The sequence below is a fragment of the Oncorhynchus kisutch genome, linkage group LG14 (assembly GCF_002021735.2).
Source record: "Oncorhynchus kisutch isolate 150728-3 linkage group LG14, Okis_V2, whole genome shotgun sequence".
Lineage (NCBI taxonomy): Eukaryota > Metazoa > Chordata > Actinopteri > Salmoniformes > Salmonidae > Oncorhynchus > Oncorhynchus kisutch.
This window is the reverse complement of record NC_034187.2, coordinates 54,430,297-54,447,558: the sequence shown is the minus strand read 5'-3', so window position 1 is coordinate 54,447,558 and position 17,262 is coordinate 54,430,297. Positions and strand designations below refer to the sequence as shown.

The 17,262-nt window shown below is 40.9% G+C and overlaps 2 protein-coding genes across 10 annotated transcripts; one reads left to right on the top strand and one right to left on the bottom strand.

The window, feature by feature from the left end:
• Positions 1-1,031: 1,031 nt before the first annotated feature.
• On the bottom strand, positions 1,032-8,661 carry si:ch211-171h4.5 (myelin-associated glycoprotein). Of its 9 annotated transcripts, none has more exons than XM_020500510.2 (9): positions 8,549-8,639; positions 6,963-7,045; positions 5,789-6,157; positions 4,676-4,987; positions 3,860-4,126; positions 3,553-3,649; positions 3,425-3,443; positions 2,978-3,064; positions 1,032-1,506 (listed from the first exon to the last, which is right to left on the bottom strand). In XM_020500510.2, the coding sequence occupies exons 2-9, from the start codon at positions 7,003-7,005 to the stop codon at positions 1,444-1,446; spliced, it is 1,257 nt and encodes a 418-aa protein (XP_020356099.1). In that variant the 5' UTR covers positions 7,006-7,045; positions 8,549-8,639; the 3' UTR covers positions 1,032-1,443. The 9 variants fall into 9 exon arrangements, 4 of the variants coding, with proteins under 4 accessions (XP_020356099.1, XP_031645228.1, XP_031645227.1 ...); XM_031789368.1 differs by lacking the exon at positions 8,549-8,639 and adding an exon at positions 7,238-7,790; XM_031789367.1 differs by having other exon boundaries at positions 6,963-8,627.
• A 3,690-nt stretch (positions 8,662-12,351) lies between these two features.
• LOC109903663 (fMet-Leu-Phe receptor) lies at positions 12,352-16,063 on the top strand. Its single transcript, XM_020500522.2, has 2 exons — positions 12,352-12,604; positions 14,748-16,063. The coding sequence occupies exon 2, from the start codon at positions 14,749-14,751 to the stop codon at positions 15,820-15,822; it is 1,074 nt and encodes a 357-aa protein (XP_020356111.1). The 5' UTR covers positions 12,352-12,604; position 14,748; the 3' UTR covers positions 15,823-16,063.
• Positions 16,064-17,262: the final 1,199 nt, after the last annotated feature.

The window sequence follows — 17,262 nt, the reverse complement described above, 5'->3', positions numbered from 1 at the left end:
TTTTTGTTCAGTCGTTTTTATTCCCCGCCCCCCAAAAAAATATTGAACTCTCCTCTACAAGCCACATAGAGCTGTTATCAAGATGATGGATGGCATTGGAGAGGTTGCACAGAGAGAAATGTTTGGAGAAAGGGAGCGATTGGAGATGATGGCAGAAAAGGAAATAAGGAAGAAAGGGAAGCGTATTATGAATAAACATGGAGTGGGGGGGACGGCGTTGTGCTTCTGAAAGATCTGGTGAAGGAAAAGATGATGGACAAGGGAAAAAAGGAGAACAGTGGAAATGGTTATGAGGGAATACGGAATGAGGGATTTGGCTGAACTTTTGGAAGAACTTGAGGAAATTGAGAGTGACGAAAGTGAGGATCAATTATATGTGGTGGCATGTGCAGTGATGACTGTCGAGAAGACGTTGAGTGTCGAGGAAGGTTGACGTCAAGTGCAAAAAGAGGCATACGTGTTCCAGTGGCTCAGAGATTGAACCTGGCGAGAGTGTTGATGAAGTTCCTGCAGTGAGGACTGCCGAGTTCGGGCCTCGGTCTGTAAAGGTCTGTGTGTGCCAATCATATTGCAGATTTCTCCGAACCCATTTTATAAAACAAATTGATAACTGAAATTATAATTGTGTATTAATTGTTCATATTTAATTGTTTAATCCTGGGTGTGTGTGTGTTCCCAACTTTGTAACCTGCGGAGAACGTTCCCAGAACGTTCCTAACTTTGTAACATTCAGAGAACATTCCCAGAACCTTCATACAACCAAAAGAGAACATTCAAAGAACATTAAGAAAACCATATGATTGGTCCTTTAGGGAACATCGGTGCAACGTTCAGGGAACGTTTCCACAACCTTCGGGTAACATTCCCAGAATTAAAGTTTTTTATCTGGGGATGTGCCAAAAAAGTGATGTCAGATCACGCCCTGCTTCATCATTTCCCCTCCTCCGCCCACCCACTCCTCTACTTTCTTTCCTGTTCATTGATGGAGGCAATGGAATGTGTGGAATTTGAAGAGAGAAGGCACGGTAGAATGACATTAAGAGATTTATTCGACTGATTATGGCCATTATAATCCTGACTGACACAACCCACAACCCCCTGAATGGTTTAACATAATCTACAGAGAAGAAGACAGAAATACATTGATGATGCTGAACCACAAACCAAAAAGAGTAACCTACAATTTAGTACTACACTACATGGTCAGAAGTATGTGGACACCCCTTCAAATGAGTGGATTCGGCTTTTTCACCCACACCCGTTGCTGACAGGTATATAAAATCGAGGCATCAGATTCAAATATATAATATCATGTATTTTGCGATATAAATATACAGTACGATCTGAAGAAACCAAAAAGAGTAAACTACAATTTAGTACTACACTCCATACAACAAAGTTAAAATACAAAGGTCAAATCTGGATCTGTTTTGCCATGTGGTTTCAAGGAGCAGCTCTTTCACTTCTTCTGCCAGGATGAGCTTCACCTCGGGCAGCCCTGGTCATCTGTCAAAGGAAGACATTGCAAATAGACACACACACACACACACATACATGCGTGCACACACATACACATTGATGATGTTTGACTTCACTCAGTGGTGTAAAGTACTTAAGTAAAAATACTTTCAATTACTACTTAAGTAGTTTTTTGGGGTATCTTTACTTTCTTTACTATTTATATTTTTTTAAACTTTACTTTTACTTCACTACATTCATAAAGGAAATAATGTATTATTTACTCCATACATTTTCCCTGACCCCCAAAAGTACTAGTTACATTACAATGCTTAACAGGACAGGAAAATGGTCCAATTCACCCACTTATCAAGAGAACATCCCAGGGGCCTCATTTATAAAAATGTTCTTAGATTTATACTTGAACTTAGTCATAACATCATTTCCGACGGTGTGCTTACGTTCGATTCATAAAAGATACTGAGCATAAAAAACCTTGCTTACTCAGGTTCTAAGAAGCCCATTTGTAACTTACGCACCTGTGATCTATAAATCTCAAATTAACTTCAAATTGACGGCACCTGAACGTGCCTTATAATCAGCGATTTAGAATAGAATGCTAGCACAAATAAAAGTTTAGTCCGGAATAGCCATGGACCAAAAGAGAAAAGCAAACATTTTGGAAGACGAGATCACGGCGATGGTAGAGGAGATTGAAGACAGGCAACATGTATTATTCGGTGGACTAAATAGTGGGTTGACAAACAAAGTCAAACAGGTATCTTGGGAGTGTGTCGCCGCTGCAGTGAACGAGGTGGGGCAGCAAGACAGAACTGTGGCTGATGTGAAAAAGAAATGGTCTGACCTTAAACTGCAAGGGATAAAAAGAATAACCAGCCGGAAAATCACCTACCTCAAGTCTAGACTTTGCGTAGAGATAAGATCATTTCAATGTCAAAGTAAGGTTTCATAAATAACTACTTATACGAGGTTTTCTGCGTAAGTCATACTTAAGATCAAAATTGATCGTAAGTCCGTTTTTTAAATGAGGCCCCTGGTCATCCCTACTGCCTCTGATCTGGCAGACTCACAAAACACAAATGCTTGATTTGTAAATTGTGTTGGAGTGTGCCCTTGACTATTCGTAAAAAGAAAAGAAAATTGTGGTGTTTGGATTGCCTAATAGAAGTAATTTGAAATGATTTATACTTTTACTTTTGATGCTTAAGTATATTTTTTGCAATTACATCTACTTTTGATATGCAAGTATATTTGAAAAACAAATACTTTTAGACTTACTCAAGTAGTATTTTAATGAGTGACTTTCACTTTTACTTGAGTAACTTTCTATTAAGGTATCTATACTTTACTCAAGTATGACAATTGGTTACTTTTTCCACCACTGACTTTACTTAATTCAAATTAAAGCTCACACATAAAACAGTTAGCTTAAATACCTACAAACTATAACATTCTATGCTGTTGTGAGTTTATATTAGACATCTTTCATTATAATCACCTGGAGTTGGTCATAGTCAGAGCTGATGCTGGCGATCGTTAGGTTAGTGTACGTGGCATCTCCTTTCTCTGACAGCTCTAGCTGCTGCTGGTATATCGAGGAGAAATAATTGTATTTAAACGGAGGAGTTATATCTTATCCAACAGACTATCAGTCTCAGAGGTATCAATACTATATCAAATGTAATATGAAATAGGAGCCTTAGTGTTGCACGCTTTATACAAAACCACAGTGAATTTGGTCAAAGATTCAAGATGTGTATTAGTCATACAGAGAATTGTTAAAGCTTTGACGTAGGATCTTTGACGTAGAATCTTTGACGTAGAATCTTTGACGTAGAAACACTTTGTCTCTGTATCGTATCATACTGCATCATCTACTGCCAATGCCTTAAAATTTCTCAGTTAATTAAACAGAATATTATGAATATGAAAATGTTCCTCTTACTTTCAGTCTTCTGGACAGACTTAGGGGAGGAATAATGGGGAACTTGGGTTAGAATAAAGTGGATCGGAAGAGTCCTTCTATAAATGTATTCCTTAACTCGATGGGCATGAACATGTAAACAATGATACCTTTTATATTTATACACATCCACGGTGACGGTTAGAACATAGAGCAACACCATCACTCCACAAATGATGTAGGGGACCATCACGGAACATTGGCCACCTAAAAACAATGGTAATAGAACATTGGTTTTTAAAGTTTACTATTCATTTGTTGTCCGTTTGTCTTGAGTGTTAACCATTTAAAATAGAGATTTAATGTTCACTTTTCAACAACGGCACTTTTCAACAAATAAAATGGCACCCTATTTCATATAGTGCACTATTAGGTCAAATGTTGTGTATTTGTCATAAAGTGAACAAAATGATTTACTTTCGAACTCCAGAGGCATGACCTTTGACCTTTGTGATCCCTTCTCGTTGTGGGCCTCACAGAGGTACAGCCCGCTGTCTGCCTTGTTGACCAGGAGGACCAGTGTCTGCCCATTAGCCTTCCAGGTCACCTGCCCACTGATGTCTTTGTACCAGGAGTAGCGCTCCACTGGTGGGTTGGCATCACTCTGACAGGTCAGGGTCACTGCCCTCCCGTCGGGCACAGGCCCAGATGGGCTGGACAGGGCTACAGTGTTTTTAGGAGCATCTGGAAGACAGAATCCACACAGTTAAATCAACTTCCTGTGAGGTACGTGAGCTCATTTTGATCTGTGAGATTAAAAGCCCGTTTCCACAAGGGAACGTTCGTGTGAGTGTCAACGAACGTGCGAACAATAGAAATGTGTGATGGAGTGTATTGGTGTGAATGAGAGAAAACAGAAAAAATAGATTGAAGTCTCACAAGTGTGCTGGAAGGTTGCCATATTATTGAGAACATGATCCAGAAAGCACTATTGAGAAGGTACACATGCAGTGTATGAGGATGGGAAGAATCACTGCATAGGTATGAATAGCTAACTGTTGCTAATTAATAGCTAATTACCTGCTAACTCATGTTTAACCAGTTCGTTTTTTTATGCCCTGTGCTCTTTGATACTGTTTAGCACGTAACAGTATCAATTATCTATCAATTAACTCATCATGTTCACAAACAGAATGAGGAGATTCCTTGGTTGTATAACTACACTACTGTTTATAGTTGTGCTCATATGGTTGCCTGTATGGTCATATGATTATGGTTGTTGTGGTCTCTCACAAAGAACATTGAGGGTCAGGTTCCCCTGAGTTGTCTTGGTGGTGCCCCCTGGCTGCAGTGTGTAGCGGGCAGAACATCTGACCAGCAGCCCGTGATGGAGGAGGGAGGCGGTAAAGGTAAGGGTGGAGGTCATGGTCATGAGCCCATCTATACCCTCCTGTAGCTGGCTCTCGACACTGCCACCCAGCCCAGAGGTCCAGATCAGAGAAGGTGGGAACGTAGGACAGGGGGCAGAGGCAGAGCAGCTCAGTCTAACCAGCTCCCCCTCTGTGATGTTGCCCATAGGGGTTAGTTGGGGTTTGGGTGGGGTGTCTGGAGGTAATAAAGGTATGTGGGAGAGAGAGAGAGAGAGAGAGAGAGAGAGAGAGAGAGAGATAGAATCAATAACAAGACAGAATGAGGCCTGGGTAAAGCCCAATGACATACCGTATGGGGCAACCAGGTTTAAATCAACTCTGCTTAGAACATCACTCTCTTTTTCATGTTAAGCAGTGCCGGCTCCAGGCATAAGCGATATAAGCGGTCGCTTAGGGCCCCCTACCCAAAAAATTACTTTCTGTTGAGAGTCAGAATAGTAGAATACACAAAGTGCAAGGTTACATTTTTTAAATTTAAATTCTGCAGTTTTTCTCTTGTTTTGTCAGTCACTGACAGTCACTCAATTAGCCATCTCAGCTAACAATTTTTAGATTGGTAAGTTAGTCTTGCCAGTTATCTACATTTTTTGTAATCTTAGCCGAGCATGCAGGTGCTCGGGGGCCCTGACCTCCAGGGGGCCCCCATTGATTTTGTTAGTCACTCTCACTCAGATATCATTAGCATGGCATAGGTCATGGCAAAATGTGTACAATTGCACGACATTTGTTATAAAATGTATCTTTGCCCCATGGCAACAATGTGTAGAGCTGCTTGGTGAGGGGGCCCCTCAACCAAATCTTGCTTAGGGCAACCAAAAGGCTAGAGCCGGCCCTGGTGGTAAGTATTTAAATCTGTGTTTGCTGTTAGTATTCACAAGAGTTCAATGTAGTCCATTTGTTAGAATGTTTAGCCCTCAACAATATTTGTTTTAATTGGAAATCATAAATATCTTAGGTAAGGTCAAATTCAGTGTACCTGTATGACTGATATGTACTCCTGGGTAGAAAATATACTTGAGGCGATTTGTTCCAGCACATTCCAGCCCGAAGATATATGTGTCATCATATCCTGCAGGGAAACTGTTGAAAAGAGTGGTGCAGTTCTTGCTCAACAGATTTCCCACCATCACTCCCTTTATGGTGTTTTGGGCATCCGTTTGGGCTGAGCTCAATACTATATTTCCCCAAAAAACATTTTTAGACCAAAGCCCAGTGGGTGTGCAGTTTTTCAAGTCAGCATCAAATGCAGCAGGGATCTCAAATCTACATGGGACCAGTAGGCAGGATCCTCCAACAGCCACAATGCTTTGGGGCATCCACAGACTCCACTGTTGGCAGAGTGCACCTGGAGAACACAGCACCATCAAGAAACACTGAACAGCAAAACCTGGACTCGGGGATACGCGTAACATATCAAATGTTAATCTGTCTCCCTCCATTTAATATGATATGTTACGTTTCGTATGCTATGTATTCATTTGTGGATGTCCATCATCCATTTAATATGATACAGTATGTTACGAATTTGCAATCCTTATGACATGTTACGAATTCCACTTTGTTGTGGCAAACGTTAGCTAGGTGGCTATGTGGGCTAGGGTGGGGTTAAGGTTAGGGTTAGGAGATATGATTAGGTTAGGGTTAGGGGAAGGGTTAGCTAACATGCTAAGCAATTGCAAAGTTGCTAAAAAGTAGTCAATAATTGAAAGGTTGCTAATTAGCTCAAATGCTAAAGTTGTCCTTGATGTGGACCTAAACATTCGTTCGAGCCTAGACATTTGTGTTATAAGCCTACCCATCCTCCCCAACCAACCTCCCTCCTTTTGTTTTTGGCTAAAGTAATATTCTGTCTTACGTAACCATACCAAACGTAACATATCATTAGTCATTTGAGTGTCATATATTCACATTTACTATATTACGTTTACTCTTTGAGGCCAGGCTGAACAGCAAAACACATTTGTCTGCACACACACACACACACACACACACTGACACACGGACACACGGACACACACAAAGGTTTATCAATCACACACACGTGTCAAAACACCCAAGTACATATTGCAGAGATGTCATCATTGTCATTAAGTCAAAGTGTGTACAAGTTAAGAGGGAAGTGCAGTGCGCACAATCAGGAAGAAACTGACCTTTCAACAGAAAAGTGATGAAAGCAATAAACCACAGACCCATCTGTGATGTTGTTGAGATGCCTTCCACAGTAAGAATACACCTCAAATAAACATAGAAAAAGTAGATCAGAATTAGACAGCTATGGATAATCTGTACTGAACTAAAATATAAACCCAACATGCACCATATTCAAAGATTTTACTGAGTTACAGTTCATATAAGGAAATCAGTCAAATATAATATATATGGATTATATGGATTTAGGATTTCACATGACTGGGAATACAGATACCTGGATCAGCATGGATCAGAAAAAGCAGTCAGTATCTGATGTGACCACCACTTGCCTCATGCATCTCTTTCGCATAAAGTTCATCAGGCTATTGATTGTGGCCTGTGGAATGTTGTCCCACTCCTCTTCAATGGCTGTGCAAAGTTGCTGGATATTGTGGGGAACTGAAACACACTGTTGTACACGTTGATCCAGAGCATCCCAAACTTGCTCAATGGGTGACATGTCTGGTGAGTATGCAGGCCATGGAAGCACTGGGATATTTTCAGCTACCAGGAATCGTGTACATTATCATGTTTCAACATGAGGTGATGGCGGTGGATGAATGGCATGACAATCGGCCTCAGGATCTTGTCACGGTATCTGCATTCAAATTGCCATCGATAAAATGCAATTGTGTTCATTGTCCGTAGTTTATGCCTGCCCATACCATAACCCCACCGCCACCATGGGGCACTCTGGTCACAACGGTGACATCAGCAAACTGCTCACCCACAAGATGCCATACACGTGGTGTGCGGTGTGAGGCCGGTTGGACATACTGCCAAATTATCTAAAACGATATAGGAGGTGGCTTATGGTAGAGAAATTAACCTTAATATCTCTGGCAACAGCTCTGGTGGACATAACTGCAGTCAGCATGCCAATTTCTCGCTCCCTCAAACTTGAGACATCTGTGGCATTGTCTTGTGTGACAAAACTGCACATTTTAGAGTAGCCTTTTATTGTCCCCAGCAATAAGGTGCACCTGTGTAATGGTTATGCTGTTTAATCAGCTTCTTGATATGCCACACCTGTCAGGTGGATGGATTATCAATGCTCACTAACAATGATGTATACACATTTTTTGGCACAAAATTTGAGAGAAATAAGCTTTTTGTGCTTGTGGAACATTTCTGGGATCTTTTATTTCAACTCATTAAACATTGGACCATAATTAAACATGTTGCGTTTATATTTTTGTTCAGTGTAGGTAAATAGGTAAAAATAGGTCAAAATACTGGAATGTTTAGTATTTGATTCTAATTAGCAATTACTTATGAACACCGTAACTACTGTTTAACTGACATTCAATTACATCTTTGCTACAACTGAATTGTTTATCAGTGCCATTTTTCCAAAACTCCATTTGAAATTTAAAGAGGTAACACATTTCCACGTCAATACAATTTCTAACTTTCTCTACGATTCAAGTCTTCAGTATTGTGATTCAATATTTGTGAATGAGATTTGGTGGAATTGTGTTTATTGGGTAATGCGTTCGAGATACTCTAAATGTGTCTTTTAGATGAAATCATGAAAAGGCCTTACCTGTAACTGCGTGAAAGAGATCATGGATATTGAGATCGCCGATATCTCCAAAATGGCTCTGGGTGTTTAATCAAGCAAGATGGTGTCTTTTCTTATATATATTGCGAAATAAAGGAAATTGTCCTCGTCACACCAAACCCTGCTCTTAAGCAAGAACAAACGTCAGAACAAAGAGGATGTTTTCTGCAGTCGATAGAACATTTACAATTGGCTGCAACGTTCTGTGGCGGGATATATCTGACTTCTTTATTGTAAAAATGCACAATGTAATGACTTGTCACAGTCTGCCACCAGATTGCAGCATCCCCATGTAGGAGTTCCCCAAAACTATTAGGGGCCAGAGGCATTCTGCAGATAGCTTTTATAAAGCTCTGTATACAATCGTGCAGTACATGCATCAGTAAGACATATATTGGTAGTTTTGGAAAGTTATATACTCAAACTCTATGTTCTTAAATACCGTATCAAATCTGCAATGAAGCTAAAAGATTGACGTTGTTCATTTCGTAAATCAAATTTAAAAAACTGTGATTGAATGATGAGTTTAGATGCGTCAGTCAATTCATCATAAGGTCATCACTTTATTAATGGTGTAGTTAGTCAAGATAAAGGCTTATTCATGGTGGCATCCCAATCTCATTATGACAACAACATATGAAATAATACAACTTTTTCTGTTTTGGGTGTTACAGCCTGGATTTAAAATGGATTCAATTGGGATTTTGTGTCTCTGGCCTGCACACAATACTGCACTCAATGTCAAATTAATTAACAAAGAAAATACGAAATATCTTGAGTCAATAAGTATTCAACACCTTTGTTATGGCAAGCCTAAATAAGTACAGGAGTAAAAATGCCACATAGTAAGTTGCATGGACTCCGTGTGCAGTAATAGTGCAGTAATAGTGTTTAACTTGTTTAATCATCTCTGTACCTCAAACATACAGTACAATTGTCTGTAAGTTCCCTCAGTCGAGCAGTGAATTTCAAACACAGATTCAACCACAAAGACCAGGAAGGTTATCCAATGCAAAAATCAGACATTTAATATCCCTTTGACCAGGGGCGCAACTTTCACTGGAGTCGAGGACATGTTCCCCCCATATTCTGAAATTGAATTTTTGTCGCCCAGGTTTTATCATTGTAATTTTTGGAGTGTTAATCCGACAGGATACATTTTTTTGTTTTTTGTTTGTTTGTCCCCCTCACTTCTAAAACCAAAGACAACCCCCTGCCTTTGACTATAGTGAAGTTATTAATTACACTTTGGATAGTGTATCAATACACCCAGTCACTACAAAGATATGGGCACCCTTCCTAACTTAGTTGCCGGCGAGGAAGGAAACAGCTCAGGGATTTCACCTTGAGGCCAATGGTGACTTCAAAACAGTTACAGAGTTTAATGGCTGTGATAAGAGCATGCTGAGGATGGATCAAAAACATTGTAGTTACTCCACAATTACTAACCTAAATGACAGAGTGAAAAGAAGGAAGCCTGTACATAATACAAATATTCCAAAACATACATCCTGTTTGCAGTAAGGGACTAAAGTAAAACTGCAAGAAATGTGGTGAAGAAATGAACTTTATATCCTGAATACAAAGCTTTATGTTTGGGGCAAACCCAACACAGCACATCACTGAGTAACACTCTTCATATTTTCAAGCATAGGGTGTCTGCATCATGTTATGGGTATGCTTGTCATCGGCAAGGACTAGGGAGTTTTTTAGGATAAAAATAAACCCTACAGGAAAAATCCTAGAGGAAAACTTGGGTCAGTCTGCTTTCCAACAAGACACAGGGAGATTAGTTCAGATTTTAGCAGGACAATAACCTAAAACACAAGGCCAAATAAACACTGGAGTAGCTTACCAAGATGACATTGAATGTTCCTGAGTGGCCTAGTTACAGTTTTGACTTAAATTGGCTTGACAATCTATGGGAAGACTTGAAAATTGCTGTCTAGCAATGATAACAAGCACCTTGACAGAGCTTGAAGAATTTTAAGAAGAAGAATGTGCAAATATTGTACAGTCGTGGTCAAAAGTTTTGAGAATGACACAATATTCATTTTCACAAAGTCTGCTGCCTCAGTTTGTATAATGGCAATTTGCATATACTCCAGAATGTTATGAAGAGTGATCAGATGAATGTCTGAGGGACTTCTCCCAACCATCCAGGAACAGTTTGGTGACAAACAATGCCTTCTCCAGCATGATGGAGCACCTTGCCATAAGAAAAAGTGATAACTAAGTGGCTCTGGGAACAAAACATCGATATTTTGGGTCTTCCCATACGTTAATCCCATTGAGAACTTGTGGTCAATCCTCAAGAGGTGGGTGGACAAATATAAACCCACAAATTCTGACAAACTCCAAGCATTGATTATGCAAGAATGGGCTGCCATCAGTCTTGTGGCCCAGAAGTTAATTGACAGCATGCCAGGGTGGATTGCAGAGGTCTTGAAAAAGAAGGGTCAACACTACAAGTATTGACTCTTTGCATTAACTTCATGTAATTGTCAAAAAAAGCCTTTGACACTTATGAAATGCTTGTAATTATACTTCAGTATTCCATAGTAACATCTGACAAAAATACCTAAAGACACTGAAGCAGCAAAAACATATATATATTTTTTAAAAGGGGTGGATCAGCTGAATATTGCTGGAAGAATATTGGTTCCATCCATCTGCATCATTTCCAATCCCCCATATATTTTTGGGGTAAATATATCCATACACACATGCATACATATACACATATATACATACACATACCTATATAGACATACATACTTTTTTAAAAGAATATACCTTTATTATTATTCCCCGCAAACCCATCCACCGATCCCCCAATTGGAGTAAACTAATAAACACTTTAAAAAAAAGGCTTTTACCTTTAATTTATACATCTTATACACATTTTACATTCACAGTCTATTTTACAATAGTTATTTTTTGTTTGTTTTTAGTCCTTCCTCTATTTCTGATGTCCATCCAGTTTGATTTCTAACTGTGCTATTTAACAGAAGTTCTGAACATAGATACATTTGACAGACCACGTATGTTCTACATGTTTTACCTTGCTATTAGTCCCACCTTTCAGCTCCATTCAACCTCTCCCATCTATCCCTCAACATCATCCATTTTGGATTTCTATTTGCCATATATTTTTCTGAAGCAGCAAACTTTGTGGAAATTAATATTTGTGTCATTCTCAAAACTTTTGGCCACGACTATTATATCCAGGTGTGCAACGCTCTTAGAGACTTACCCAAGACTCACAGCTGTAACCACTGCAAAAGATGATTCTAACATATATTGACTCAGGGATGTGAATACTTATGCAAATGAGATATTTCTGTATTTCATTGTCAATAAATTTGCAAACATTTCTAAAAACATGTTTTCACGTTCTCATTATAGGGTATTGTATGTAGATGGATGACCGCAAAAAAATCTATTTAATTCATTTTGAATTCAGGCTGTAACACAACAGAATGTCAAGGGGTATCAATACTTTCTGAAGGCACTGTATATATGTGAGAACATTTCTGTAGATTTTGGGGGCATTCACCTCATTCTGTGTGTTTCTTTTGGCTGACCATAGAGAATACGGGCAGGAAGTGGACTCCAGTTGAAGAGGGAAGAGCATCTAATGACCGAGTAAGGCATGGCCAGTAGTCCCCACCCCCTTCCAACTCGTGCCTCTTCTAGAGGGAAAGAGAAAGATAGAGAGAGAGAGAGAGAGAGAGAGAGAGAGAGAGAGAGAGAGAGAGAGAGAGAGAGAGAGAGAGAGAGAGAGAGGGGAAGTTCATAGAACTCATGTCTTTTCTGTGGCCACCCAAGTGGGTTTTGAGCCCACATCCTTTAGACTCGCTCGCACAGACACACTGATGCACACAGAGATGACAAGGACGACAGTGAGGATTGTATTGACACAGAGACACAACTATCTGCACAGACACACAGCATAGAACTATGCACCTCAACACTCTGTTCAACCATTGAAGCTGAAGTACTGGTCAGCTACTACTGGAGCATCTCAACTCATAGGTAAGCATTATCAGTATGAGTAACAACCGTACACAGCATTTTTTGGCTTTACTTCTCATTTCGTTTGTTAAATCACGTCATTTGGACAGTTTCAAGGGCAGGAGAGAACATTCTGTCGACGTTCTATCAACAGACGACTGGTTTGATTTAGTTAGAGACAAGGTAAACTCATTTGACATGCAGCAACTCTGTCTCCTGACTAGCTGTACTATACTCAAGCTGTACACGTACAGTAGCAGCATGCTATAGCCCATTCTGGACAAATGATGAGATTCTGTGTATAGTTAGCTGAACATATACAGATCATCTGTCAGGGACTACATGAAGAAGATGTTACCCATTGTCTGTGTCCATTGCTTTCCATTACCACATGTCAGCTCAAGTTGAGTTGCCAACTAGATGAATAATGATTAGCCACTGATATACATTACTACTGTAGATTCAAATATGACATTGAGGTGGAGGGGGGGGGGACCCAGCAAATGACACCCTGTAATTGAGTAAAGGCTAGGCTGGATTATGGCAGGTTTGTTTTGCAGCATTTATTGAAACTCCATTGAAAACAAAGTCTCTTCAGTGTTTACGAGCAGGGGCAAACAGCATTCAATCATGTAGGCAAGCATAAATATTGTAGTAGTTACACAAACAGTGCCATAAAAAAGGAGGCGTAATAAAATGACTAAATACTCATAATTTATACACTGTAGTCCAGAGCAATCAGTCCACTGTGCTCGTCCCATTGATCAGTCACCAGTACATGCAGTATGTCAGTCAATCTAACAATGAGACATAGTTCTTTATCTTGACAATAAAGAAATTCAAACAGAAATAGTATCTCACATCTGTCAACATCTTTGTAAGGTGTATTTCCATGGATGGATTACATCCTCAAACTGATAAAGAACAACCAATGAATGTAGTCTAATATTGACTTTGAACTTGTGCCGGGAGTCAGCTTCATGGCAATGAAAGTATTTTGGGGAATGCAAATCGTATCGGCGTCATATCAAAGAAGAGTCCCTGGCTCAGTTCATAATAACGTGTTCCTAATAATCTTGCTCCTAAGTAAACCCCATCATTTATATGGACTGGAAACTTATTGGTTGCTAGACCACATGAATATGTTTGTTTTACTGTTGGTTCACTGATGGGAATGGGTATATGGCACAGGATACTGTGCCCTAATATTCTACCCCAAGCCATAGCCGCAAGATGTTTTGACTTGGGGGTGCTGACTGCGGATTAACATCTCACCACTAGAGTGTGCTGTAACACCCCCAGCACCCTAATTCCCACTGCTATGACTCAGGTATCTCTGGTCTGACTCTTAATGAGAGGGCACCTGGGCAAGAGACTGGTCACATCAGTCATAAGACAAAACCATTATATGGTTCCTGTCTATGTATGCCTCTGTAAAGGAAATGGAGATACTGTATGCAAAGAGGAACAGGACGGCAATCATGTCCTTACAAGTTCCTTGTTGGACTGATATGTTTTAGGTGGAATGCGGACGGTATGTCAGTATCCGATGAATAGCATAGTATGTGGGTGTGCACCACAGGAGGCTGGTGGCACCTTAGTTGGTGAGGACTGGCTCATGGTAATGGCTGGAGCGGAATTAGTGGAATGGTATCAAACACATGTTTTATACCATTCCATTAACTCCGTTCCGGCCATTATTATGAGCCATCCTCCCCTCAGCAGCCTCCACTGGTGTGCACGTTGGAAAAAGCAACAACAACAAAGAAGTACAACTGTGGGTAGTTCATAGTACCAGACCTCCGCCACATACTCACACAAATACACACACACATTCCCAGACACAGACACAGAATGACTCAGACTGTCATGGGCAGATCACATCATGCCCGGCACACAAGGTCCCATCTGAAGATTCAGAATACTTCCTAAAAAGCTAAAGATATTTTAATCTTACAGTCAAGAATTTATAGAGTTCTGTCCATTTGTGACTATGAGTCCTCGTCCTGATAATAACAACTGACTGGCTACTGGCTGGACAAAGTTCAAAATCATTAGAGGAAAAAGTGTTCCTCTTTATGACTCATCTAGAGGAAAGCCATTAAGTGGTAATGTATAAGGAAATCATTATGTATATTCACACCCTTCTCGTCCTTTTTAACAGCATGACATCCAACGCCACGCTTCCATTCGTCCTCCTTGCCTCAGCCGGCCGAGATGACAAGGCCACTGTGGTGGACATTGATGCCATCATGGACAACTTCATCATTGTCCTCTACACGCTGACCATTGTCCTGGGCACCACGGGCAACTCTGTGGTCATCTGGGTGGCGGGCTTCAAGCTCAAGCCCACCGTCACCAACGTGTGGCTGGTCAACCTGGCCGTGGCCGACCTCATCTTCTGCCTGAGCCGTGTGCTCTCGCTGACCAAGAAGCTGTTCTTCGACTACTGGCCGTTCGGCATCTTCCTGTGCAAGTTCAATGGCTTCTTCAAGTACACCAACATGTTCTGCAGCGTGTTCCTGCTCGCCGTCATCAGCATGGACCGGGCACTGTGCGTCTGGCACCCCGTCTTTACCAAACGCCGCCGGACACTCTGCGCCGCCCGCCTGATGAGCACCGGCGTGTGGGCGGTGGCGGCCATTTTGAGCGCCCCCTACTTTGCCTACCGCCAGGTCTACCTGGGCAAGAACAACCTGAGCAAGTGCTCGCTGGAGGTCAAGGAGCCAATGGAAGGCGACAACAGCGCTAAGCTAGCGCTCTACTCCATCCGCTTCCTATGCGGTTTCCTGCTTCCTTTTCTCATCATCCTCTGCTGCTACGTCCTGGCAGGGCTGGGCATCCGACGCACCCGCCTGTCGGGCAAGTCGCGTCCCCTTCGTATCCTGGCATCGCTGGTCTGTGCCTTCTTCCTGTGCTGGGCACCCTACCACTGCCTTCTACTGGCCAAAATGATGTACAGCAAGAATACCATGGTGAAGGTGGGGCTGACAGTGGCCAAAGGCTTTGCTTACTTCAACAGTTGTGTGAACCCGCTGCTGTACTTCTGTATGGGGTTGGACATGAGGGGTTCAAGGTTCAGGCAGAGCTTAGCGGGGGTGTACCAGAGAGCACTAGCCGATGACAGGGATGGTCGGTCCACGCAGTCCAACGAGCGCACAGTGGATGATAGTTCTGGCCCTGCGTCACGACCTGTAATGGTGACCGGTCAGTCTCGAGTGAATGTGGCCAACTTCTGAGGGAAGTCACATTTGGTATGAGGAGGGGTTTCAGTCCTTATTAATTTACAGGCTAGTTAACACTGAATAGCTGAATAGCTTGTGTAGACAAAAATATATATATATTTTTGATCAGTTGTTCAAACCGTTCACATTCCATTGACTTTGTTGTAGCTAGCTAAGAGAGGCGGAAGCTAGACCACAGGGGATACATAGAGACTGTGAATTTATGTAAATTACTGAATAAATAACTCTCACAGTTTCAAAGTGTTAAGTGCTAATGTTTTGATGTATGTGATGAACATCACAGAAAGAAAGTGGAACTGTGCCTAGAAAATAGCATAAAAGGGGGAAATGACACAACCTTTTGGGGGAAGTTATAGATGACTTCAGTCATGTTATTTCTACTAAAAGTCAACTTCAGGTTTCAACAGGGGGAAAAACATTATTTCCATTTTAGTGTTTCCATTTAGAATCATTGTCTTCCACAGGACAGCATCCTTATGTGCCATTGGTGAATTTTACATATCGGTGACACCTCATTCACTCTCATTTGAAAGGGGGAAATGATTTGAAAGGGGGAAATGAAAGATTAGAGAGAAAATAGAAAGAAAGGGAGAGGTAAGTCAGAAACAGAGGATGTAATCTGGACAGCTGGACTTGAGGAAGTGTGGTGGTCGCTTGTTTCTCTTTTAGTCACCACATTGTTCCTCACAGTTAGACTGTCTCTATCATGTCTCAGTAGTATGACTGGTCTGTCAGTTGTCTGACTGGACTATCCTGTGGTGAACACAGTGGCTCAGCTTAAGCTCTGTGGTTGCCAGTTTAAAGAGTCAGGATGGTGAATGAATTTGCAGTGACAAACATCACACTCGCACAATTCAATTCACACTAGTTATTCAATGTATGTCTTCTGAAACTCCCTCTCTCTGCTTATTCAGAACTCTTGTGCTGAAATAAAAGTATGTAAGAGAGACAGTTCAGCTGGAGTCTATTTATCTTTTGATAAATAATCTAAATATGAATCAGAACTGTTTTCCTGTCTTGTCTGAAACTGTGTAGCTAGCTACATCATGTCCTCTGTGTCGTTCATGAAAGGCCCGAAGGTCCAGGATGCAGAGAAACAGCAATCTCCCCCAGGACAATGGAGGAGAAGGGACATGAATGGATGGGAATAAACAGAACAGTTCAGATTAATCCACCAGAAAAGACAGAACAAATATTAGAACAAATATTATTGTTCAAATCAAATATACTAATTGATAAAACAAAAACGTTATTTTGGGAACAAATGTACAAAACACTGTATAATCTTTGCAAATGATATCATAAATAGGACTGGTGGAGTTATGTCACCCATGCAGTTAACAAATATATATATATATATTTTTGCTTAATCCAAAATTGCAACCAACTGATTGCATCATTACCACAAAAATGGAGGAAGCAAGTGGAAGGTTG